General features: G+C 40.9%; 1 protein-coding gene across 1 annotated transcript; it reads left to right on the top strand.

Moving 5' to 3' along the window:
• The first annotated feature begins 511 nt into the window (after nt 1-511).
• On the top strand, nt 512-25,657 carry GATM (glycine amidinotransferase). The gene is made up of 9 exons (XM_075855231.1): nt 512-653; nt 3,623-3,826; nt 7,141-7,336; nt 13,762-13,952; nt 16,888-17,025; nt 18,687-18,851; nt 19,014-19,077; nt 23,519-23,635; nt 24,448-25,657. Exons 1-9 carry the CDS (start codon nt 585-587, stop codon nt 24,558-24,560), a joined length of 1,257 nt encoding a protein of 418 aa, XP_075711346.1. The 5' UTR covers nt 512-584; the 3' UTR covers nt 24,561-25,657.
• The last annotated feature ends 755 nt before the right edge of the window (nt 25,658-26,412 follow it).

The following is a 26,412-nucleotide window of genomic DNA, read 5'->3' on the forward strand; positions in this document are numbered from 1 at the left end:
TGGAATTAGGCAACAGATTATATAAAGTGCAGTGGTTTCCGCGGTTTAATATTTAATCATGCAGCATGGACCTAAAGTAAAAAAAAAAAAATCTAGGCCGTGCATTATACATAAGAAGCGAAATAAGGCTAAATATTGTATGGATAATGCATTGTAGTTTGCGGGCATCATGCTGCCATATCTGATGGGCAGGGCATGAGACTTTCATAGAACAACCACCAGATGTTCCCTGAGCAGCTGCTTCTATCTTCAGTATGTTCAGGGTTTGCACAGGGCCTGCAGATGTTCTTAGGTCTTATGTTTTTACACACTGATCCCCACTGTCTTGTCCCAGCTAAAAAAGGGGAAAAGGTGTTACGTTTCTTGCAAGAGACACTTTCTAATCTGGGAATTTGTGACCTTTAGCTCTGACACTATCACCACCTGTTATCAGCAGCAGCCAATGGTGAGGGTTGTGGAGTTCATATAAAGAGCATTTACAGCCCTGCAGGGTTCCATACTACTTGGCTTAAGTAGGGATAACACAGGGCTCCCAGCTCTTTCATTCAGTGACTACATTCCCACCCATAGGTAATCCAGGCACCATGCTGCGAGTGAGGTGTGTGAGAGGAGGAAGCAGGGGAGCAGAAGCTGTCCATTACATAGGATCCATGGTCTGTATTCCTATATTTCATGCCTTGCATTCCTTGCCTGTTCACATTGTATAACCCTGGCTCAGAGATACTAGGAATACGTTTCTGGTTACTGCAGCTTATACACAATGACATCAGATCATGTAACATTTACATGCGGCTGTACACATATTTTTAGCTGCAGGCCTATTGCCGTGTTAAAACTGCATTATCTCTACTTTCTAGAAAAACACAGTCCTTGAAATTCATTTGGTTTTGTTAAACTGCCCATATTATCTTTCATGGTGATAGTGCCAAGGCTGCAATTTGTTGAATGTCTCAGTTATCTGATTTGCAATGTTCTTTCCATATCCACATTGTCAAATGCATGCGGTTCATTCATCAATTCCATGTATTTGTCAAGTTAGCCTGGGAACTAAAATCATAATTCCACTCAACAGATCAGCCTTTGTATTCGGATCTTGACACATTTTATTTACTTCTGTTGGATCAGTCAAGAAGATGGAACATTTTGATTTCTCTCTCTTTAGAACATTTTACTGATTCTGTTAGAATAAAAGCCTCTTTCTCTGCCGTATCACAAATAGGAATAATTATCGTTTAGCGTTGAAATTGTGGTTTTGTACTCTGGTGTTGACTTCTTTTCCTTTTACTACACATAGATACAAGGTGTCATTCTATGAGCAATGATAATTCAAAAAGTTTCAGATGTTTTAGGGCCATTATTGCAAAGACTTCAGTCTATAGGTTGCTGTAGATGAATAGATTTTCCTGTAGCTAAAGTTCTAGTTAGCTATAGACACAGAATTGCGTCACATTTTATTATAGTAATGTTATGCAATTATTGAGGTCAATCTTGAGGCAGGATAAATAAAAGTATCAATTCATACAAACAAATAAACAGTGTTTGAGACAATCTGGAAGAAATATTGATTGCAATGAGTAACATTTAGGCTCTGTTCACATCTGCGTTGGGGTCCCGTTCTGACATTCCGTCAGAGCTTTCCGTCAGAACGGGACCCTGAACAGACACAAACTGACACAAACGGAAACCAGAGGTTTCCGTTTCCATCACCATTGTTTTCAGTGGTGAAGGATCCGCTGCCCATGGTTTCCGTTTGTCTCTGTTGTGCACCGGACCCATGGGCACCGGATCCGTCACCACTGAAATCAATGGTGATGGAAACGGAAACCTCTGGTTTCCGTTTGTGTCAGTTTGTGTCTGTTCAGGGTCCCGTTCTGACGGAAAGCTCCGACGGAACGTCAGAACGGGACCCCAACGCAGATGTGAACAGAGCCAAATTGTATAGGCCTTCAAGAATGTCTCAAACACTGTTTATGCATTGACACTTGTATTTGTGTTTTGTATATTTTCAATACTAATCTGTTTTCCAAGTAGTGGAGAGACAAATGTAGCTATACCAGAACCCAGAGACTCCATTAGGGTATGTTCACACGTGGCAGATTTGTTGTAGAAATCCCCAGGCTCAGTTATTATCATTGAGAATTAGATTTGCAGCCACAAGTGGGGAGCTCGAGACTCCACTTACTGTATACGCATGTGCCCAATGTCTGGCTACACACGGAATTACAAATTGCATGAGGGGCTATTTCTTGCCTTGTTGATACTGTAGTGTATATAGATAGCTATATATGGCTTTGATAGATGTTTTGTGTGTGTCTATGAATATACAATGCTAAATATACAATGTGTGTATGCATATTGTTGTGGAAACCTTCTTTATTCCTCTAATGGCTAAACTAAATGCAGTTACTTTGCAAATATTCTGTCAGTCATCCTGTAGGAAATGCTCTGTCCATAGGAAACAAGTCTCTGCTCAGGGGTTTTCGATAAGATAGGAGCCATATAATCATGTTTACAGCAGCTGCGACATAGTTTACTTTGACCACTGGTTCCCAGTAAAGAGGTCACAGTGCAAGTCCCTGTGGTGTTTGATAAAACAAATGACATGTGTACGTGCAGTTTGGCATGAAGGAAAGTCTTCACATGCACACAACATGGTCATCAATCTCTTCTTAGACAAGAGGCCCACTTATGTAGGAGGGTGCTTCCCTACTGCACATTGTATTAGTACATGCATGAATATGAAATACAATAACTCACCACAAGGTGGCTGCACACAGGATTCCCATTTATCTTAAAACTGCTACTCAACGGAACACTAAACCTAAAGTATAAATCAATATAATTATTTGATGGAAGTCTTGAATAGAATGTCTACCATGTGGTCACTGCTTTATTTTCTATATGTCCATATCTGAGACTCTACGAAAACATTCACACGCATATGTATAAATGATCATAGCAGCAATTTTTAGAAGCTGTACATCTATAAGTTTCCAATTCTAGGCTTAGTGGCCCTTTAATGTGTGTGGCAGGCAGACAGTGGTTTGTTTAAATGATATGTACACCTTTGAAATCCTTATTTTTTATTTTTTTTAGATAAAAATGTTTATTAGTACAACTTTCAAAATAATTTTGCATTAAAAGATATTTTTACTTTGAGATACAGCTGCTTTGTATCCTGTATACAGTGCAGCTGTATCTAGTACTGAAAGCTGTATCTGTCAGGTCAGCGGGACTGATGGGTACAGTGTCAGCGGGTCAGATACGCAGGATCGAGCTGCTACCGACCACATCTAAGTTCATAACTTAGATGTGGTCGGTTACAGGTGGATCCTGCATGTCAGAGACACGCCGGACGTGCTGACACTGAACTCGTCAGTCCTGCGGACCTGATGGATTCAGGTCTTAGCGCAGATTACCGTTGCAGTGTCCACAGTATACAAAGCAGCTGTATCTCCAAAAATTGTATTAAAAAAAAAGATGTCAAAGGTGTACATAGCCTTTAAAATTGAACTGTTTAGCATTAGCACATAAGAAACAATATTAATTTCTTACAATTGTTTAACGCTGCTATGTAAAGAATAGCCACAATATGTTTAATTATTCTATTCTCCACTTTCAGTTGAGTAAAGGCCTCGTTGGATGGGTGCAGCGAACTTTCCAAAGCACCCAGGCAGCTGCAGCAACCCAAAAAGCCTGCACTGCTGATGAAACTGTCCCCCAAGACAGTCCTGTCTGCTCTTACAATGAATGGGACCCATTAGAGGAAGTCATTGTGGGGAGACCAGAAAATGCAAATGTTCCTCCATTCACAGTAGAAGTGAAGGTAAGCTGCTAATTTATGTTAAAAAGTGCCGGATGTTTAACAAAGGTGTTTAAACAAATGCAGTTGTTGTAGGTGGATCTTATAATGTCCGTAAAACTTCTAGCATTACCATGTCAATGGGAAAACTGCTTAAAACTCTATGGTAGGAACTCAACAATACGAGTCAACATCAAGATAAAATGCTTCAATCTAAACTTATAGAACCACACAATATATTTTATGGTTCAATAGTTTTTTATTAGAATTTTCAAGTATAACAAAAAGGATCATGATCAATAATCACATAACATCATATGCATATAACGAAAGTTTACATTGCATTTTTTCATCTTCGTGTACATACAATATGTTTGTTTGGAGTGTGACAATTGATCAACCGAACAAATGCCAATCCGGCATATTCAAAACAAATACAACAAGTACAACATTAATAATAACTTAACCGGTGTATACACAATATATTTTATAATATATTTTCATTTAGGACTCCATTTATTCAAAGGAATGGTCTACCTTGTAATATTGTGTTATACGGATGTCCCAATGACAAGCTCATTACAAGATGTCCCACTACGGGGAATCCTAGCTATGAACTGTAAACTGTCGGAGAACCTGACATCAAGTGTTCAGATCCTCCAAAATGAGAGACACTCTTTGTAGGCACCGAATATACTAAAACAACTATTTCTTAAAGGGTTTTCCAGTGAGAAGACATTGATGGCCTATCCTAGGATAGGCCATCAATATCTGATCGATGGGGATCTGGCACTTGACACCCCCACAAATAAGCTGTTTTTCCGGGGCCGTGGTGAGTGTGCGAGAGCTGCTTCTCCATTATTCCCTTTACTGCTCCATACTGTGAGACGCCAACAAACTTATAGCACCGGAGCACAGTATTAAAGCCTTCCCCAATTCACCTCAATGGGAGTAGGCTGTAATACTATGACCTGCCACTACAAATGTGTTGGCGATTCACAGTACGAAGCAGTGACAGGAATGAAGAGGAAGCAGCGCTCGCATGAGCACCACGGCTCCTTTAAAACAGGTGATCGGCGGGGGTTGCCAAGAGTCAGACTCCTACCAATCAGATATTGATGGTCTGTCCTAAGGTAGGCCATCAATTTCTTCTTACTCAAAGACCCCTTTTATGTTGGAGACCCCTTTAAAGAGGCTCTGTCACCACATTATAAGTGCCCTGTATTGTACATGATGTGATCGGCGCTGTATTGTAGATTACAGCAGTGTTTTGTATTTAGAAAAACTATCATTTTTGACGGAGTTATGGCCTATATTAACTTTATGCTAATGAATTTCTCAATGGACAACTGGGCGTGTTTTACTTTTTGACCAAGTGGGCGTTGTACAGAGGAGTGTATGACGCTGACCAATCAGTGTCATGCACTTCTCCCCATTCATTTACACTGCAGATAGCGATATAGTTATATCGCTATGTGCAGCCACATACACAAACACTAACATTACTTCAGTGTCCTGACTATGAATAGACATTACCTTCAGCCAGGACGTGATGTTTATTCAGCATCCTGACCTCTTCTCTGCACGTCTCTGTGATTTACAGCACAGCGAGATCTCGCTGTAAATGACAGCTTACAGCGTAATCTCGCGAGACTACGCCTGCTATGCTGTAAATCACAGAGACGCTACAGAAGTGGTCAGGATTCTGAATAGACATGACGTGCTGGCTGTAGGTAATGTCTATTCATAGTCAGGACACTGCAGTAATGTTAGTGTTTGTGTATGTGGCTGCACATAGCGATATAGCTATATCGCTATGTGCTGTATAAATGAATGGAGAGAAGTATATGACGCTGAATGGTCACTGATTGGTCAGCGTCATACACTCCTCTGTACAACGCCCACTTGGTCATATAGTAAAACACGCCCAGTTGTCCATTGAGAAACTCATTAGCATAAAGCTAATATAGGTCATAACTCCGTCAAAAATTATCGTTTTTCAAAATAAAAAACCCTGCTGTAATCTACATTGCAGCGCCGATCACATTATGTAGAAGATAGGCCACTTATAAAGTGGCGACAGAGCCTCTTTAAATCCGTAACACATTTTGATTGACAACAATATATTTCATTGCATACCACTGACTTACAACCCATACATGAGATACATGGAAAGGGAGCAGTGTACAGAGATAATAGCACTATAACATGGTGCTTTTGACTGCCCCAACGACATTGCCTCGTCGTTGACATATCCGTTGATGCTGGAAGTATGTAAGGAACCTCACATGAGAAGCATGTGACATGAGGACAGCTGGTGTCCACGCACTGCTATAGTTTGTAGAGACAGGAACAACAAACTGTACAAGTTTCAAAAAGGGGGTAGGGGGCTACTACTGCAGAACACACTGTACAATTCTACAACCTAAAGCAAAAAAAAACAAAAAACAAATGTAAAATACTTCATTCTCTTCAATACTAGATACATTGATGGCATATTGATCCCTAAAATGTTACTTATAGGTTTTTTTTTCCACCAAATTGATGGTCTGTTGATTGATCAGACGTTAATGGTCTATCCTATGTGGATCAAGTACCAAGAAGGAAAGGGTTGCGGCCCCATTTGAGTACTGATTTGCAGTCTGGGAAGAATCATCTTTACACCAGGCGCTGTACAGTAAACTGATGCAGGGAAAGCCAACACTACTTTTGGATGGAATCTCAGCCAAGCTGCTAGAGGTGTGTCTGACAACAAGCTTGTTGACGGTTTTCAATTACAACCAGCAGTATTGCGAACACAGCTCTGATCTATAACTAAGGATCAGGGCAACATTTGCAAAGTAATGCATTTAGAAGGTTAGTCAACTTTTCAGGTAAATCATATCTATATATATGAAATGTACGTGAACATTTGCAAGAATCCTACGAGTTACATCATAATTTATGGTAGCTTTCAGAAAGCATGCATGACTGCAGAAGGGTTAAAGTACAGTCATCAGCTCCAGTGACAATTCTGGTCTGGCAAAGCCATTAGCTAGCGTCAGGAGGCAGCTGTCCATGACATCTAGTGTTGCATCTGGTTCTCAAAATATTTTTCCCAGAAAGTAAGAGAGGCTGAACTTGGTGGATTATATAACATATCCTGGAAACAGGCGGAGGCATAAATTATGGTGTCAGATGTCTACAAAACATGTTACAATGTTTAAATATTGTATTATTTTGTTATATCAGATTTACAGGATCTACTTCCATTAGAAAGAGTAATATGATGAGGTTTATCCTCAACATACAGCCGTATGGATAATGCAAAATTCAGTTTCCTATCTCTCCGTTTGTAGGCAAACACCTATGAAAAGTATTGGCCTTTCTACCAGAAGTATGGAGGCAATACATTTCCTCGGGAACATGTGAAGAAAGCTGTTGGGGAAATTGAGGAAATGTGTAATATTTTACGCCATGAAGGAGTTATTGTACAGAGGCCTGAAGTAATCGATTGGTCAGTTCAATACAAAACACCTGACTTCGAATCTACAGGTATGTTATTATTGAGTGTCACATACACACACACTTATAGGTATGTATATATACATATACAGGAGCGGATTAAGGGTTCAAGTCTGCCCCCCCCCCCGAACTCTGAAGACAGAACCTTGAAGACACTGTACCGTATACATTTGCAGATTTCTGTTTAGGCGGCACAGATCTGGAACGGTTTTGAAATAGCTGTAAAAGCAGAACAAGCCATACAGAAGAGAAAAAACAGAATATTTTGAGACACTGAAGTGGTCAGGAGCTTTATAACTTTTTTATTTTTGTGTCAATGGAGTGGTGTGTGAAGGATTATTTTTTTGCGGGAGGAGTTGTAGTTTTTATTGGCACCATTTAAAGTACCATATAATGGGTGAATTGGAAAAAACTGAGATTCCTCCATGTCTTTTTGGGTTTCGTTTTTACGGTATATATTTACCTTCTCTTAAGGTAAAAGTAGATTTTAACATCTACTTTTACTTTAAGAGAATGTAAATATATACAGCCCCAGAACCAAGCTCAGTACAAATATACAGCCCCAAAACCAAGCTCAGTACATATATACAGCATCAGAACCAAGCTCAGTACATATATACAGCAACAGAGCCGAGCTCAGTACATATATACAGCAACAGAGCCGAGCTCAGTACATATATACAGCAACAGAACCGAGCTCAGTACATATATACCACACCAGAACCGAGCTCAGTACATATATACCACACCAGAACCAAGCTCAGTACATAAATACAGCCCCAGAACCAAGCCTAGTACATGTATACAGCACCAGAACAAAGCTCAGTACATATATACAGCAACAGAACCGAGATCAGTACATATATACCACACCAGAACCAAGCTCAGTACATATATACCACACCAGAACCAAGCTCAGTACATATATACAGCCCCAAAGCCAAGCTCAGTGTATATATATACAGCCCCAGAACCAAGATCAATACAAATATACAGACCCAGAACCAAGCTAAGTACATATATGCGGCAACAGAACCGAGCTCAGTACATATATACAGCACCAGAACAAATACAGTTCAGTACAGAGATCATTTGCAAATTAAGTTTAACCCCTGCTGTATAAATTTGTATGACATAAAACAACAGCTCCCAGTATAGCCTGAACAATGGTTAGGTTATGCTGGGAGTTGCTATTTAACATAAAAGAATGCTACCATCTGTCATCTCGCTGCAGATCATACAGTGACTACAGTACAGATCAGTCACAGGGAGAATAAACATTTACATTGAGTGACTCACAGTTGATGTCTCAGATTCTTTTTCGTTCTTTTTCTCTGTTTTTCTCCATCTGGTCCAGACTTCTTCCGGGCACGGCCCATTTATTCAGCTCCTCACTTTTCCAACATCCACCTATAAATGAAGATTAAATTTCTCATGATGCCCTGAATATAATAGTACTATACACTGTACTCCTGAATATAATAGTACTATACACTGTACTCCTGAATAACCTAGTACTATACGCTGTACTCCTGAATATGAGTACTATACACTGTTCTCCTGAATATAATAGCACTATACACTGTGCTCCTGAATATAATAGCACTATACACTGTGCTCCTGAATATAATAGTACTATACACTGCGCCCCTGAATATAATAGTACTATACACTGCGCCCCTGAATATAATAGTACTATACGCTGCGCCCCTGACTGTAGATAGCGACAGTCACAATGCCCCCTGTAGATAGCGACAGTCACAATGCCCCCTGTAGATAGTGCCAGTTACAATGCCCTCTGTAGAAAATGCCTCCTGTAGATAGTGCCAGTTACAATGCCCTCTGTAGAAAATGCCCCCTGTAGATAGCGCCAGTTACAATGCCCTTTTTAGATAATGTCCCCCGTAGATAACGCTAGTTACAATGCCCCCTGTAGATAGTGCTAGTTACAATGCCCTCTGTAGATAACGTCCCCTGTAGATAGTGCCAGTTACAATGCCCTATGTAGATAACGTCCCCTGTAGATAGTGCCAGTTACAATGCCCTAAGTAGATAATGACCCCTGTAGATAGTGCTAGTTACAATGCCCTCTGTAGATAACGTCTCCTGTAGATAGTGCTAGTTATAATGCCCTCTGTAGATAACGTCCCCTGTAGATTGTGCAAGTTACAATGCCCTATGTAGATAAAGTCCCCTGTAGATTGTGCCAGTTACAATGCCCTAAGTAGATAATGACTCCTGTAGCTAGTGCCAGTTACAATGCCCTAAGTAGATAATGACCCTTGTAGATAGCTCCACTTATAATGTCCTCTGTAGATAATGACCCCTGCATCTTTTACCCCCAACTCTTGCCCAGAACAAAAAGAAAAACGTTCTCACCTGTCCCCGCTTCTTCCTCCAGCGCCGCAGGACTGGTCAGAGACCAGAGTGAACCATACAGTGTAATGGCGCAGTCGGCGTGATGACAACATTGCACCGACTATGTCATTAGTAAAGCGCCGAATGGGAGGAAGGGAACGAATTGTTCCCTGTCTCGCCAGCGCAGTAAGCAATTGTATCCGCATCCTAAGGATGCAGATATAATTGGGTGAGAGGTCCCGCTTCACTCCGGTTCTCTGAACCGGCTGTAAATTTAACAGCCGGTACGGGAGAACCGGGGCGAACTGGGCCCCCTTCCAGCCTCGGGCCCCGGGCACTTGCCCAGATTGCCCTCATTATAATCCGCCCCTGTACATATATATATATATATATATATATATATATATATGGGACAGATAGAGGGAGAGAGATAATAGATAGATATGAAATAGATATTCATAGATATTTATTTCTTTTTTTTATAACATTCCCCTTAACCTTGGAGTTAAAGTGGTTCTGCAGGATTAGAGAAAACAGCATCACACCTGTTCACAGGTTGTGAGCGGTATTGCAACTCAGACCCATTCACTCCAATAAACCTGAGCTGCAATACCAGTCACAACCTATGGACAGTTGTGGTGCTGTTTTTGGAAGAAAGCAGCCATGTTTTTCTAATTCGGTATTACTCCTTTCACCTTTCTCTGGACATTTCAGCAATATATAAGGAATATTAAATTATGACATTTTAATGAGTGACCTGATGTGGACTTTGTTCCATGTAATGTGCAGCTAGTTGAGAAGAGGTCAGCTTTGCTCAAATAAAAATGACTAATCTTTAGCATGGGAAAATCACAGCAGGCTGATAAGTCCTGAATAAAGTCCTTCATGATGTAACTTTAGAATAAGTTTGTACTGGTAACTTTTTTTTTTAAAGTTTAATTATATAAGCTGGGCTCATATTATTTTATTTTGAATGGTGCCGGTTATTATTACCCTGTGTAAGACTGAGGGCACATTGGTCAGATCTTGTTGAGGTGGCAAAGAACAGTGAGGGGCACTTATCTCGCCACAAGCTGCCAGATAAAAAGGGCATTCATTGAGCGGTCCTCTCAGAGCTCATGAGTACAAGCATTGTTGCTGGAATTCTCATGCCAGTGCGTGTTGTCATGACAGTAAATGGCTTTCAACCATAATCACCAGTTCCACAATCTGCGTGGGTTTGCACTAACCATTGAGGGAATTTCTCCTAAATGATGTAACTCTGTTAAAAAGATTAACCACTCCTCTGCCACGTGACAGGGTACACACTATAATAAGATTGCTAGTGAAGGTACTGTGCCTAACAAAGAATATTGGAATGTAATATTCTTCTTAAAGGGCCTGGTATATGTAAATCAGATTTACATACTGTAACTAAAGCTCAAATTGATATTCCCATAATTTAAGGTAATGGAATATCACTAGTATATACATAATGATCATGGGGATCTGAACTCTGGAACCTCCACCGATTTAAAGAGGCTCTGTCACCAGATTTTGCAACCCCTATCTGCTATTGCAGCAGATAGGCGCTGCAATGTAGATTACAGTAACGTTTTTATTTTTAAAAAACGAGCATTTTTGGCCAAGTTATGACCATTTTTGTATTTATGCAAATGAGGCTTTCAAAAGTACAACTGGGCGTGTTTACAGTAAAAGTACAACTGGGCGTGTATTATGTGCGTACATCGGGGCGTTTTTACTACTTTTACTAGTTGGGCATTCTGATGAGAAGTATCATCCACTTCTCTTCAGAACGCCCAGCTTCTGGCAGTGCAGACACAGCCGTGTTCTCGAGAGATCACGCTGTGACGTCACTCACAGGTCCTGCATCGTGTCGGACCAGCGAGGACACATCGGCACCAGGGGCTACAGTTGATTCTGCAGCAGCATCAGCGTTTGCAGGTAAGTAGCTACATCGACTTACCTGCAAACGCCGATGCTGCTGCAGAATCATCTGTAGCCTCTGGTGCCGATGTGTCCTCGCTCGTCTGACACGATGCAGGACCTGGGGAAGTGACATCACAGCGTGATCTGCCAGAAGCTGGGCGTTCTGAAGAGAAGTGGATGATACTTCTCGTCAGAATGCCCAGCTAGTAAAAGTAGTAAAAACGCCCGATGTACGCACATAATACACGCCCAGTTGTACTTTTACTTTTCAACACGCCCAGTTGTACTTTTGCAAGCCTCATTTGCATAAATACAAAAATGGTCATAACTTGGCCAAAAATGCTCGTTTTTTAAAAATAAAACCGTTACTGTAATCTACATTGCAGCGCCGATCTGCTGCAATAGCAGATAGGGGTTGCAAAATCTGGTGACAGAGCCTCTTTAAAGAAAAAAGGGACAGAGACCCCATTGGCATTTATTTGATTTGCGTGTTCCCGCCCCCCTGCTGTGCAGCGAACTGTAAAACAATCCATTTAATGAGCTAGCGCCACAACCTGTTCATTCTAAGGATCGTGGGGATCCAGGCAGTTGGACCCCCATCGATCTGTAAGTGATGGCATATCCTAGCAATATGCTATCACTTATTTTAGGGAGAAAAGCCCCTTTCATTGCTGTATAATGAAACATTGTACAGATTTCTTATATACTTTGTGTTTTAACGATCTATCAGCTTTCCTGACATGTCTGTTTTAGTAAACACTTGTATTCCCCATAAAAAATAAATAAATTCTGGAGCTGTAAAGGATCTGCCAGACGCAGCTTCTGTGTCGACGCCTGTGGTTACTCAGTCTGCACCTGCTCCTAAGTCTGATAGAGTGACTCCTTCTTCCACCACTCAGGCTGGGAGGCTGAGGAGTGGGAGAGCCTATCACAGCCTGGCCAGACGGAGCTAGCTCCCGCCCTCTGTCTATTTATACCTTCATTTCCTGCTTCTCCTTTGCCTGTGATTCTGCTTGTTTCCTGGCTCTGCTGCTGCTGCTTGTACTATTTGTCCTCTGCTTCATATTGACCCTGGCTTTACTGACTACTCTCTTGCTCTGCGTTTGGTACCTCGTACACTCCTGCTTTGACTCGGCTCGTTCACTACTCTTGTAGCTCACGGTGTTGCCGTGGGCATCTGCCCCTTTTCCCTCAGCTTTTTTGTACCCTTGTCTGTCTGTTGTGCACATAGTGAGAGTAGGGACCGTCGCCCAGTTGTACGCCGTCGCCTAGGACGGGCCGTTGCAAGTAGGCAGGGACTGAGTGGCGGGTAGATTAGGGCTCACCTGTCTGTCTCCCTACCCCGTCATTACAGGAGCATCTTTTTTTAGAACTCTGCGTTGTGCTTTTCCTTTGTTATTCCTACTAGAAATGTATGAATAAATTCACAACTGAGTGTTACAATTTACCTTGTCAAAGGGGTGTGTCCCTACACATTTTCACTCTGTCAGCACTGAATGGACAATGTCAGGCTGTGTAGGGACACACCTCCAACTGGCAACACCCAGTTGTCAATTCATCCATAAATTACTAGGAGGAACAACAGAGGAAAAGCACTACGCAGAGTTCTAAGAAAAGTCGCTCCAGAATTGTTATTTCATGGGGGATACAAGTATTTACTAAAACAGGCATGTCAGGAGAGATGACAGGTCCTCTTCAACAAATACTTTTCTTAGAAAGCTGCATTGTGCCAGTCTTCTGTTATTCCTCCTAGTAATACAAGAATAAATTGGCAACTTAGTGTTACCATTCTCCTTGTCAATGGGATGTGTCCTTATAAACTAAGGCCTCATGTACACGGCCCGCGGGCCACAGCCCTCATTTTTGGCCCGTTCTCCCATATAAAGTATACGGCACAGACACCTATCCGTAGCGATGCGGAAAGGTGTCCGCGGCCAATAGAACTGAATGGGTCTACCATATTACCATATTACTGTCCGCAATTACTGAGATTTTTTTAGGTCGTGTGCATGGGGCCTAACACTGTTCAATCAGCGCTGACAGTAATAGACTGTGGAACAGTTGTCTCTTTCTGCCAATTTAACCCACTTGAAACACCTCCATGTTTAATAGTGATGGACATGGTAGATACAGGACTTGATCAAGTTTCTGCTGTATTGTATTTGCAGGCCTATATGCTGCTATGCCTAGAGACATCCTGCTGGTTGTTGGTAATGAGATCATTGAAGCCCCTATGGCATGGAGATCCCGCTTCTTTGAATATAGGGCCTACCGCCCCCTGATTAAGGATTATTTCCAGCGAGGGGCAAAATGGACCACTGCACCTAAACCAACAATGGCTGATGAGCTCTATGACCAGGTAATTTTTTTGTATCTCTCTTTCTTCTTTTTTTTTTTTTTTTTTTTTTTCTAAAACTTTTAGCCATAGAAAAGGGCTAATGTGCTGCATTTTCCAGCTTTTACTTCCCCATTGGTGCTTTCTTTCCTATATCGTTGGTAGCAGGACTGCCAACTGGGCTAAAGGAGAGGAGATGCTGGCAGTGTGCAGCTCTCTGCAGTCTCCAGTCACCAGAAGGTGCTCACGAGGCTGAGGCTCCTTGGGGGGCCCTGACTCCTCTCTGCAGCATGATGGCAGGTGTGTTTTGTGTGTGCTAAACTATCATATCTTGTATGTGCTCCATGTGTCCCATGTGTCTGTGGACAAGTGTAATCCATGTTATGTCATCATTCCATGTCACTATTGTTTTATGTTAACCAAGCGACTTAGGAGAAAGTACAAGACATATTACTATAGACACAAACACACAGCCTATTGCTTTTTCGCTTCATTTAGAGCACAGTGCTATTTTTATCAACCAGACATCCCCAATAAATCTGTATGGCGCGATGCTTTACTGTCTAGTAGAAAACAATACTCGGTGATGACATCACTAATGGGATCTATCTCGAGATGACTCATAACTTCAATGAAAATTGCACATATGTCCGCACACAGGCCCTTATTACGACATAGTAAGGATGTTTCTTATTATTCTATTTTTTTTTAAGTTCTTAAAATTTATTGACAAACAGAAACATAGTTACACATAGTATTGTGCATTATTATAATGTTATTACACTGCATTCTCTATCACTTAGCTCATGTAACTCCATGTATTTTGAAGACACTCACCACATAACTCCCCTGCTTATATAAATGAAGAAGAAACCCTAGAAATTGTACATTAATCTGTTCCCACTCCAGCATTGTGACATTTCTTAGGAAGGAAACATTCTAAACATGCGTCTTTGGTCCACTAGAGGGGGCTGCTGTGCAATGAAGTGGGTTCCTAATATAACCTACTTTACCACAATGCATATGACCTCAGCAGACTGTAGTAGTCCCAATGATTAACCCCTTAGTGACCACTAATACGCCTTTTTACGTTGGTCACTAATGGGCTTTAGGCTAGGCTGACGCCTTTTCACGTCAGCCTAGTCTAAGTCCTGCACGGGTCTCCCGTGCAGGCAGGAGCCGGGGCTCTGCTGTCTGATGACAGCTGAGCTCCTGCTGCAACGCCCGCGATCGAAGTTTACTTCAATCGCGGCCGTTTAACCCGTTAAATGCCGCCGTCAATAGCGACCGCGGCATTTAACTTTGTTTACAGAGGGAGTGCGCTACCTCTGTCACTCTTCGGCGGCCCGCGAATGAAATTGCGGGTCTCCGATGGGGTGTCATGGCAGCCAGGGGCTTGATAAAAGCCCCCAGGTCTGCCCTGGACATATTCCTGTTAGGACGCGCCGGAGGCACGTCCTAACAGATTGCCTGTCAGATTTACACTGACAGGCAATAATGCTCTGGTATACGAAGTACACCAGAGCATTATAGCAGCGATCAGAACCTCGCACAGTAAAGTCTCCTAGTGGGACTAATAAAATAAGTCATCAAAGTGAAATAAAGATTATTAATAAAAAGTACAGTAAAAAAATAAATAAAACCATTTTTTTCCATAAAAAGTGGTTTTATTTAGTAAAAGTGTAAAAAAAAAAAAAAAAGTACACATATGTGGTATCGCCGCGACCGTAATAACTCCATTAATAAAGTTAATATGTCATTTAAACCGCAAAGTGAACACCGTAAAAAAAAAACGCAAAAAACAATGGCAAAATTGCAATTTTTTTCCATTGCCCCCCAAAAAAGTCATAATAAAAATGAATCAATAAGTCCCATGCACCCCAAAACAGTACCATTCAAAACTACGTCTCGTCCCGCAGAAAACAAGCCCAAAAAATCGCTACATTGATGGAAAAATAAAAAAATTACGGCTCTTGGAAAGCGCTGATGCAAAAACAAATAATTTTAGTTCAAAAGTGTTTTTATTGTGCAAAAGTCGTAAAACAAAAAAACCTCTACAAATGTGGTATCGCCGTAATCGTACCGACCCATAGAATAAAGGTAACATGTTATTTACGTCGCATAGTGAACGGCGTCAATTTAAAAACGCATAGAACAATGGCGGAATTTCAGGTTTTTTTTATAATCCCCCACAAAGGGGTTAATAAAAGTTAATGTAAAAATTATATGTACCCAAAAATGGTGCTATTAAAAAGCACAACTAATCCCGCAAAAAACAAGTCCTCATACAGCTATGTAGACGAAAAAATAAAAACGTTATAGCTCTTTGAATGCGACTATAGAAAAACGAATAAAATAGCTTGGTCATTAGGGCCTAAAATGGGCTGGTCACTAAGGGGTTAAATGATATTTGCTGTAGTTCTAAACACAAACTCAATTTCTGAGGTCAAGAAAGAGCCCCTGCACTATTTAGACACAACAGCCTTCACACAATTTGTCAGGATGTTCTCTATGGTGGGCTTACACGTAACAATGGTCCAACGAGCATCTTTATCTACACAATATTTTTCTGCTATTATTTTTTTTGCTAAGTGTAACAGAACTATAAAGAATTATCATATCACTTAGTCCAATATATATACGTTTTACTAGATAACACATTGTGATAAAAGATGAGTTACGCCAAATGACACACTCAGCTCTGCTGCATCCATAATGACAGCGATATTTGCAAGGCGCAGAAATGACAAATAGCAAGCACTCATTTTTGAAGTGGTATCACTAGTGTTTTATAGTAATATGAGCGACCACTGGTTCCCCTCGCAGAATAAAACCTTAGGATGGAGCGATATACATTTGAGCATCACAAGAAACATAACATAGCACTTGTAGGGCAGTATATGTTTTGGTCACAGAGCTATGAACTTGACTACTCACTATTGGACTGTCTTTATTCCAGGAATACCCTATCCGTACTGTAGAAGACAGACACAAGCTGGCTGCTCAAGGGAAATTTGTTACTACAGAGTTTGAGCCCTGTTTTGATGCTGCTGACTTCATGAGAGCTGGAAGAGATATATTTGCACAGAGAAGCCAGGTAGAGTCCTTATGCCACCAGATTTAGATTTCCATCTGTAAGGCCCCATGCACACGACAGCAAAAAACCTCCGTTTTTGCGGACCGCAATTGCGGTCCGCAAAAACGGAGCCATTCACTTTCATTGAACACTGACACCTTTCCGTAGCACTACGGAAGGGTGTCAGTGCCGTGGAAATGTTCCGGGAATTATGGAACATGTCCGTTCTTTCGTATTTTGCGGGCCGTGCTCCCATACTTTGTATGGGAGCACGGCCCGAAAATGCGGCTGTCAGTCAGCGGCCGGCCGTGCCCGCAATCGCGGGCCGCGATTGCGGGCACGGTCGTGTGCATGGGGCCTAATAGAACTGTTTACTAGAGTTAGAAGCAAGCAATGGTTCAATGGTTAGGACCTCAACGCTGCAAGGCGATAGTGCTGAGTGGGTGTCCAAACAGGGGCCACATCTGCATGGAGTTTCTATGTTCTCCCTTCACTTGCATGGGTGTCCTCCAGGTTTTATTGCACTCCAAAAACATACTGATAGGTTAACTAGCTTGGTATGGAAAACAGCCCTTGTATATGTATTTCCGAGAAAAAGAAATTAGATCCTGATGGACAGTGCATACACAGAGGAGATTGCACCCCATTTTTTAAAAAAAATGTGCCCTTTATTTTTTTGCCACCGAGGAGAGATGGGCCTGGTGTTTGTATCCCCCTCAATGCTCCTTTCTGAAAAAAATTGCAATTCCTCTGGAGAGGGGAGTCCTGCACTGGTTCTCACCACCCAGCAGCAGACGGCCCCATAGCTGCCAAAAATACTCCTGGGGGAGGGGGAGGTGCTGTTGTACAGTGGACACCTAAAAAAGGGCACCAGTTTAATACTACCCTATCTCCTACCTAATCTAATAAACGCTTTGTTGTAGATAACTAATGTGTTGTTTTTTTAAAAACATTTATTATTGACAAAGTTCTGATCATTTTTACATTTATACTAATTTGTTGTTTTTTTTGCTTAACCAAGTGGGCGTTGTAAAGAAAAGTGTATGACGCTGACCAATCATCGTCATACACTTCTCTTCATTCATGCCCAGCTTTATTCACAGCACAGCGTGATCTCGCGAGATCACGCTATGACGTCACTTACTCCCACAGTTCCTTCACCGGAGCGACGGGAGAATGACCAGACATCGCCTCCGGCCGTGCCAGGAGGATTATCCTCCTCAGCAACAGTCCTGGCATGACTAGGGGCCATGTCTGGTCATTCTCCCGTCGCTCCAGTGAAGGAACTGCGGGAGGAAGTGACGCCACAGTTGGACTGTCTTTCAAACTTTTTTTTAAAAAACAACACATTCGTTATCAGCATCAAAGTGTTTATTAGGTTAGGTAGGAGATAGAGAAGTATTAAACTGGTGACAGAGCCGCTTTAAATACACTTTAGTAGATTTCACTAAATCATTAATGACACGATAACCTATTTGAGGCGGAGGAAGACTTCATAGAAAAGGCTGTTTCCTGATTCTCAACATTTACTGTATCCTGGCTGTCAATAACATTCTGAGGTCATATTTCCATGTTATTGTTCTGTATAGATATAACTGTCAGATAGATGGATTATTGACAGCCACCAAGGACCAGATTTGTTTATGTCGTTGTTTACTACAATTTCTTTTGTTTTTTATTAGGTGACAAACTATCTTGGAATTGAATGGATGCGCAGACATCTGGCCCCCGAGTATAAAGTGCATGTCATCTCATTTAAGGACCCCAATCCTATGCATATTGATGCAACCTTCAATATTATTGGACCGGGCCTAGTGCTCTCTAACCCAGATCGTCCCTGCCATCAGGTGAATGCAAATAATCTATCGATCAATCGATCGATCGATCTATCTATCTATCTATCTATCTATCTATCTATCGATCTATATTTTGTCTGTATATCTATCTATATCACATTATACCTTATATTTACTAGTAAAAGTAATAACCCTATTAATGCTTTTTAATAGATTGACTTGTTCAAGAAGGCTGGCTGGACTATTGTCACTCCACCCACTCCAATTATCCCAGATGGTAAGTGTCATATATATTTCTCTTAATTACTCTTATTACCTCTAATGTATGTGATACCTCTCAGTTAATATTAAATTACAGTACATATCAAAATTATGATAATGTTCTCAGCCTTCCTGTGGATTAACACTGCAGGATAATAGGTTGAACTAGATGGGTGTATGTGTTTTTTTCAAACTTATTATATAACTTTATAACACACAAGCATATTTTATGTGCAGTGGAAAACACTTATGATATAAAACATTTTTTCCCCTTAAAGGCTTATTCCCATCTTAGACATTTATGGCATATCCACAGGATATGCCATAAATGTCTCATAGAGTACATGCTCTGGGACCCGAACCTATATCGAGAACGAGGGTCAACGAACCCTTGTCCCGCCTAGTGAGGTGGACTCCGATTCCAGATGGGGACTATGTGGAGAAGTGGGCACGCATGAGCATAAATCTTGATGTAGGTGCGTGTCCCAGAGCTGGGTCCCGCCTCTATTAGACATTTATGGCATATCCTGTGGCTATTCCATAAATGACTGAGATGGGAAAAACCCTTTAAGTATACTTGTCCAATGTTTTCTTATTGTCAGGACTAATATTCTTTAACATTTTATAAGTGCATATAGACTTTTCTGGGGGAACCCCACCAAACAATCAAACTACAGGAGCATGTATGCCAGCATAAACCATTTACATCTATACATTTTTTGCCCTACATATGACAATGTTTTTTCCCAGAGTACATATACACTACCGTTCAAAAGTTTGGGGTCACCCAGACAATTTTGTGTTTTCCATGAAAACTCACTTATATTTATCAAATGAGTTGCAAAATGACTAGAAAATATAGTCAAGACATTGACAAGGTTAGAAACAATGATTTTTATTTGAAATAATAATTTTCTCCTTCAAACTTTGCTTTCATCAAAGAATGCTCCATTTGCAGCAATTACAGCATTGCAGACCTTTGGCATTCTAGCTGTTAATTTGCTGAGGTAATCGGGAGAAATTTCACCCCATGCTTCCAGAAGGCCCTCCCACAGGTTGGATTGGCTTGATGGGCACTTCTTGCGTACCATACGGTCAAGCTGCTCCTACAACAGCTCTATGGGGTTGAGATCTGGTGACTGCGCTGGCCACTCCATTACAGATAGAATACCAGCTGCCTGCTTCTTCCCTAAATAGTTCTTGCATAATTTGGAGGTGTGCTTTGGGTCATTGTCCTGTTGTAGGATAAAATTGGCTCCAATCAAGCGCTGTCCACAGGGTATGGCATGGCGTTGCAAAATGGAGTGATAGCCTTCCTTATTCAAAATCCCTTTTACCTTGTACAAATCTCCCACTTTACCAGCACCAAAGCAACCCCAGACCATCACATTACCTCTACCATGCTTGACAGATTGGGTCAGGCACTCTTCCATCATCTTTTCAGTTGTTCTGCGTCTCACAAATGTTCTTCTGTATGATCCAAACACCTCAAACTTCGATTCGTCTGTCCATAACACTTTTTTCCAATCTTCCTCTGTCCAATGTCTGTGTGCTTTTGCCCATATTAATCTTTTCCTTTTATTAGCCAGTCTCAGATATGGCTTTTTCTTTGCCACTCTGCCCTGAAGGCCAGCATCCCGGAGTCGCCTCTTCACTGTAGACGTTGACACTGGCGTTTTGCGGGTACTATTTAATGAAGCTGCCAGTTGAGGACCTGTGAGGCGTCTATTTCTGAAACTAGAGACTCTAATGTACTTGTCTTGTTGCTCAGTTGTGCAGCGGGTCCTCCCACTTCTCTTTCTACTCTGATTAGAGCTTGTGTGTGCTGTCCTCTGAAGGGAGTAGTACACACCGCTGTAGGAAATCTTCAGTTTCTTGGCAATTTCTCGCATGGAATAGCCTTCATTTCTAAGAACAAGAATAGACTGTCGAGTTTCACATGAAAGCTCTCTTTTTCTAGCCATTTGGAGAGTTTAATCGAACCCACAAATGTAATGCTCCAGATTCTCAACTAGCACAAAGGAAGGTCCGTTTTATAGCTCCTCTAAACAGCAAAACTGTTTACAGTGGTGCTAACATAATTGCACAAGGGTTTTCAAGTGTTTTCTAATCATTCATTAGCCTTCTAACACAGTTAGCAAACACAATGTACCATTAGAACACTGGAGTGATGGTTACTGGAAATGGGCCTCTATACACCTATGTAGATATTGCATTAAAAAACAGACGTTTGCAGCTAGAATAGTCATTTAGCACATTAACAATGTATAGAGTGTATTTCTGATTAATTTAATGTTATCTTCATTGAAAAAAACTGCTTTTCTTTCAAAAATAAGGAAATTTCTAAGTGACCCTAAACTTTTGAACGGTAGTGTATATTATTATCATCTCATCTCATCTAATTCACGTTTTTGAATTATTTCAGACCAATAGCAGCCTCGGGCATCTCCAGATCATATGAAGCTAGTCCGCATATATCATTTCACATCTAGGGCATGCATGATCTTTCAGACTACCAAACCTATTCAACATTTTTTGTGTGTAGTGTACCATGTGTATATTAAATAGTTGGGATACCATTCAGAGCTATTTTGAGTTACTTGGGAATCATCTCTTATGCATTTTGCCATTGTATTGGTGTTATATAATCCAGCACTCTCTTCCATTTTTGGTAACTTTGATCTGTGTTATTCTGTGCTCCTTGGGCTTTCATGGTTTTGTGAATTCTTGACATCAGGCCTTTTTTATTTACACAACTACTGTCCATTATTTTTAGCAGGGGATGTTCGATTTTTTTCAAGCTAGTATCTATTATGTGATGCATAATTACGTATCTTTCCTGAGAATAATAATACAGATCATGTTTATTCAGTTTAAACGCTTCCTGCTTATCCTAAAAAGTTCTAAATATCCCCTCTTAAATAGTTATTGTACATATACTACCCCAGTTTTCAATGGGGCACCTCGAATGGAGCTTTTTACCCCATATCAGGGTGTGTTCCCAATATCCTTTTAATTTAAATCTCTATTTCACCGTATTCCAAACACTTTGTTTCATATATCCCATTGGACATTCTTCTTTCATCTCTCCTGTGTTTAACAACCCAGATTCTATCAACCCCATCCTACTGTATTTCTTATCAAAGTAAGTTTCTTTCCTCATTAGGAAGTGTCTAATTATATCACCCTCACTTCCTTGTATGTGCTGTAGTTGCGACGCCCAATAATATTCCAAAACGCCATCGCTCCAGCATTGCCCAGATGTAGTCCTTCTCGACACGATCAAAAGCCTTAACAGCATCGAGTGAGACCTCAGCTCTCATGCCTGCTGTGTCGGGGGTGGGGCGGCATTGGAGAGTCCAAACTAATCTGCGTACATTACAAGCCATTGAATAAATTCAAATAGATTTTGCGTATTATAGATGAAATAACTCCAGTCAACCTGCTGGCCAATACCTTCGCCGAGACCTTGTAATCTGAGTTGAGCAGGGATATTGGCCATTAAAAGGGGTAGTTGCCCTCCTTCAGGAGTACAATAATTGTCACCTCCTTCATTGAGTCTGGGAGTTCTCCCTTGTTATACGAAACATTAAACACCTCCAGCAGTACTGGGAGCTATGTCCCTCCCTACAGCTGGTAGGTCTCCGAAAGGGACCGTGCCGCCATGTTAAACTCTTCCAGTCTCAAGGGCTTTTCCGACCTCCCTGCCTTCACCCCTCAAAGTGTAGGCAAGAGCATTTTCCCCAGTATCTTTCTTATTTAGTCTCTGCTATACTTCAGCTCCGATTTATAGAAGGAGCTTTAATATTGTCTAGATTCCTCCCTTATTTACCATTATTTTGTAATAATCTTCCCACCTTTACTTTTAACCACACAGAACAGGTTTTGCCGTCGCGCGCTTATCAATTTTACCAAATGTCCCATTGAGGAATCCGCTCCTATGAATGACCTGAATTAATAAACTATAATGTTGTACAAGTCCTCTCATGGTAGGCATTTTTAACTCTCACTTGGCCTTCAAGTCACTCATTCTTACTTGTTCTGTGGGGTTCTCTAATTAGTACTGTTCTGACAGCAGCATTTTCTTATTACCATCCTCAATGTGGAGCTTGGCCTTCTTTTTAACGTAAATTGGTTTACAAAATAAACCCCTGAGATAAGTTTTTAATGTATCCCATAGCGCTGTCATATCGCTATGGGGTGTATTATGTTTCAGAAAGGAGTCCATGTCAGTCTTGACACCTACCTTCTGTCCAATCAGGTTAAACCAGAACGGGTTGATCGGATGAATACGAATGCCCTCTTTTTCCAACTCTATAATTATGGTGGGTGGCATTGTCCCCTCTCGTGCAGTTTCTCTTTAGTATCCTGTCTTCTAGTCTTTTGATTTTGCCAAATGCCACTTCAATCCTTCCCCAAAACACAAAATTATATTTCTTGTGCTATTTCTTTTTCAGATCATCCTCTATGGATGTCATCAAAATGGCTCTCCATGAATGTCTTGATGCTGGATGACAAACGTGTAATGGTGGATGCCAACGAGACTTCCATTCATAAGATGTTTGAGAACTTAGGTGAGTTTCTGATGAGATGACAGGTAAATTATGTGCATACCAATTATAGGATAAATGTATGTACGCTTACCATAGTTTGTCAGGTTGTAGCTACTATTTCGGTTCATACACCACCACATTAAGATCCATTTTTCACAAGTAGCCCCTATTATATTGAATTTTTTTTAGATATATGAAACTAACAAGGAAACCTGAATTTAAAGTGTAGCTCCACTTTGTAGCCACTTTAGAGATAATATTGGAATTGCACACCTAGCAATTTCCCCCAATTATATTTTACTATAAGAATCGATCCATTTATGGTATGGGCACATGGGGCAGATAAGCTGCAGATTTTCCACATCGGATTTCATGGCGGAAAATCCGCGGCATATTACAGTTGCAGCAAAATGGATGAGATTTCAATAAATCTCATCCACACGCTGCAGAAAAAATAAGCAGAAAAGAAGTATAGAAATTGGCTTGCAGTGCGGATTTCCACACAGAAAATCCAGTTAGAAATTCTGCAATGTTTTTGCTATGTGTGGACCTACCCTTACAAGCAGGAGTGATCCGAACATAATCTGCATCAATCCCCCAGCAGGGGCTGCCAGCTGGCCAGCGAGCTCACTCTGACATTTAAAGGGAAATATTCTGATAGAAATTGAAATTCCTAATATAATCTTTAAAGTAGATGCAAACAAGAGCATCTTCATAAAAGAATGAGAGATTTATAAGTCTATGATGGTGTAGTACTGGAAAATAAGCTTTATCTCTGTGAAGTACTGTTGGATTCTTTCATTGAGTGTTCACATTTTTTGCTTTCCTTCCAGGTATCTCCACCGTTAAAGTGAGTATTCGCCATGCGAATTCATTAGGAGGTGGATTCCACTGCTGGACCTGTGACGTTCGTCGTCGTGGAACCCTACAGTCCTATTTCAGCTAATACAATAGCTCGAAATTTGTCATTAATTAGCTTTATAGCACCTCAATATATAAGCAAAGCTAGTATTGAAATGTAGTCTTTCCAGCATGACCTGCTTGAAATTGCAAGCTCTTCTGACATGGAAGAGTTTATCAAGAAATGTGATTCTTTTTTCCCCTCCAATTTATGCTTTTTTTTAAGACCAAAAATTGCTCATTGAACACATTTTTTAAATGTTACATTTAAGAATCAATTATTAAATAGTGCAGGGTGAGAAGAAGAACGGGTGCACTCTTTTTATCTGTCTACCTCTGTCTTATCATAAAGGCAGCTGTGAATGTACCTTGTAATTTCCTTCCCTTTATATCCAGTATTCTCTACTGGTTACAGGTATGCAAGTTATTTTAAGGGGGGACATAGACAGTGACCCCATGTCATTCTCACATTGTATTTTTTTGGAAAAAAAACAATATTTTTTTACTATTTTTCATAAAAATAAAACCTTTTACCTTTTTACCTGTATGATGCTACTTTTACGTAGTAATCGTCACTTGACAGTTCAAGTAATAGGATGCTGGTGCTATTGCTGTTTATCATTTTCATCAACAGCAACAGTGGGAGGTCAAAGAAAGTCACAACCTAAAATACTAAATAAAAGGAGAAACGATAATTCGTAGCAGTTTCCTATATTCAGCAAATCAGTCTTATGAACTGAACTAACACAAAGAATGTACCCTTGGAATTGTCTAAGCACCACTTCTGTCAGTGTCCCCATTGACCTGAAAAGCTGCATTCTCAGGTTCATAGATAGGTTCATGTCACTATATAGCTTTCTCTATGTATATAAATATATACATACATATGTTTTATGGATTTTATACTGTAGAGAGATCATTTAACACATTTAAGGTTTATGTGTATAAAATTACATGCTACATGGTATATTAATGTGGATTGTTACTTGCTGTTTAGTGTACCATTCTTTTATAATACTCCAAATATGTTGAGATTGTTTGATCCTTTGCACCAAATAGGTTATCCCAGCCAAGAAAAAAAAAGCATATTAATGTTTCCATAAATAAATGGCAGCAACAATAAATTGATTTGCTTTAAATAAATGAATTGTTATGCAATTTTGTTTTGGGTGTTGTCTGTCATGATTGATGACATGTCAATATATAATTTAATTTAAGTAGAGCTCGGCCTTTGGCACATTGCAGATCCCCCTCAAACATACAAGGGGTCTCAATGTGGGAACCCAAGCATCGAGTTATCTGATGAAGAACTAAATGTAAATGTAGCATTGTCATTGCAGTAGCACTCAGGGCGATTGTGTGGTTTAAAAAATCCATTTTTGAGTACTCCATTACGGCATTCTGAATTAATAGTTTGGGACCTCCATTAATTTGCGAGAGCTAAGGATGGCTTCAAGGAGTGCCACCCTCTCTGGATTCCATGGAAACTCTGTGCATAACACAGACAGCTTATTCATTATTCATTTTTATCTCATTCCATCAATGTGAAATGCTTAATTTCCCCTGTGGTGGCACTGCAGGGGAATTGAGAACTTGTGGTGGGGTTCCCCTGTAGCAGTGGCGTAACTACCGCTATTACAGCCGTAGCGGCTGCTATGGTGCCCGCAGCATGAGGGGGCCCATGCCACCTGACGGCACGGGCCCCCCCCCAATGGCCGGAGGCTCTGCTAGCAGCTGCTATGGCTGCTACAGTGCGACTCCACTGAAGGGGTTGTTCCTACAAAAGACATGCATCCCCTATCCACAGGATAGGGGATACATGTGTGAACGCTGGGACACCCAGCGATAAGGAGAACGGGGGACCGAAAGTCCCCCGAAGTTCTCCATGACAAACATCG

Source organism: Rhinoderma darwinii, chromosome 3 (genome assembly GCF_050947455.1).
Source record: "Rhinoderma darwinii isolate aRhiDar2 chromosome 3, aRhiDar2.hap1, whole genome shotgun sequence".
Classification (NCBI taxonomy): domain Eukaryota; kingdom Metazoa; phylum Chordata; class Amphibia; order Anura; family Rhinodermatidae; genus Rhinoderma; species Rhinoderma darwinii.